The sequence below is a fragment of the Phytophthora parasitica genome, assembly GCF_000247585.1.
Source record: "Phytophthora parasitica INRA-310 unplaced genomic scaffold supercont2.1, whole genome shotgun sequence".
Taxonomy (NCBI): domain Eukaryota; phylum Oomycota; class Peronosporomycetes; order Peronosporales; family Peronosporaceae; genus Phytophthora; species Phytophthora nicotianae.
This window is the reverse complement of record NW_008634126.1, coordinates 3,848,434-3,849,374: the sequence shown is the minus strand read 5'-3', so window position 1 is coordinate 3,849,374 and position 941 is coordinate 3,848,434. Positions and strand designations below refer to the sequence as shown.

The following is a 941-nucleotide window of genomic DNA, read 5'->3' as shown; positions in this document are numbered from 1 at the left end:
TCCGACAGCCGTGACGAGATCGCAGCGACTTGGTCTGACGATCAGCTGGAGGAGGCCTTCAACCGGAATGAGTTCCAAGCATTTTTCCAAGCGAAAGTCGACAACAACAGTGTGTTGGTATTGGAGAAGGCGTATACGTGACGATAGGACGTACCAAGATCAAGGTCACCTTGGCTGGATCGCTGGTCTACTTCTTCGACGTTTGGGTCGGCGAAATGACGGACCAGGATGCGATCCTCGGCATGGATTTTATGGTCCCAGCGGGAATTCGTCTGGACTTGGCCGACAGGACGTTGTGTCTGCCGGACGAGATTCGCATCCAGCTGTCAGGACGGCGCCCGTTGTACGGTGAACACGTCAGCGCAGTTCGCCTTGAGGAACTCGAGGTTATCGAAGCTGGCCAGGAGATCGAAATACCGCTGCGATCCAAACCGTCGGAGAAGTTGTGGCTCACACGCGGAGAACACTGGATCCCTACGTTGATCGAAGGATCTGGATGGCGACAATACCTGCAGGTGACCAACATCAGCGCTCGGACCAGGTGTCTGCCCGCCCACACTCAGGTGGGAATGTGGCTGTTAGGCGGTCGGGTGCCAAGACGTCAAGGCTTTGTCACCGTTGGATCGCGTCAGTACGCAGAGTGGCAGAACTTGGTGCTGCAAGCAACCACGGATGCGACGAGCTAAGAAGAGGTGCTGATCGTAGAGCCGGCAGGACCCATGGTCGATCACCCGTAGTCCGATCCGCCGAAGGACATTCTGAGACGCCCTGCAGCAGTCAACAACCAGATCGCAAAGGTGTCCGATCAGAAGGAAGACGAGAAAGTAGCCGACGAGATGCCTGAAGGCTACGAACCAAAGGCCCGATTAAGACGAAGCCGATCGAGAGTGCCTCGAGTTGCCCGCGGCGAGTCAACCATTGGAGGACGATCAGGTCTGCAT

General features: G+C 56.5%; 1 protein-coding gene across 1 annotated transcript; it reads left to right on the top strand.

Annotated features, from left to right (window-relative positions):
- Positions 1 to 67: 67 nt before the first annotated feature.
- PPTG_01047 (hypothetical protein) lies at positions 68 to 686 on the top strand (the record flags this gene model as incomplete). Its single annotated transcript, XM_008892646.1, has 2 exons — positions 68 to 71; positions 148 to 686. 2 exons carry the CDS (start codon positions 68 to 70, stop codon positions 684 to 686), a joined length of 543 nt encoding a protein of 180 aa, XP_008890894.1.
- Positions 687 to 941: the final 255 nt, after the last annotated feature.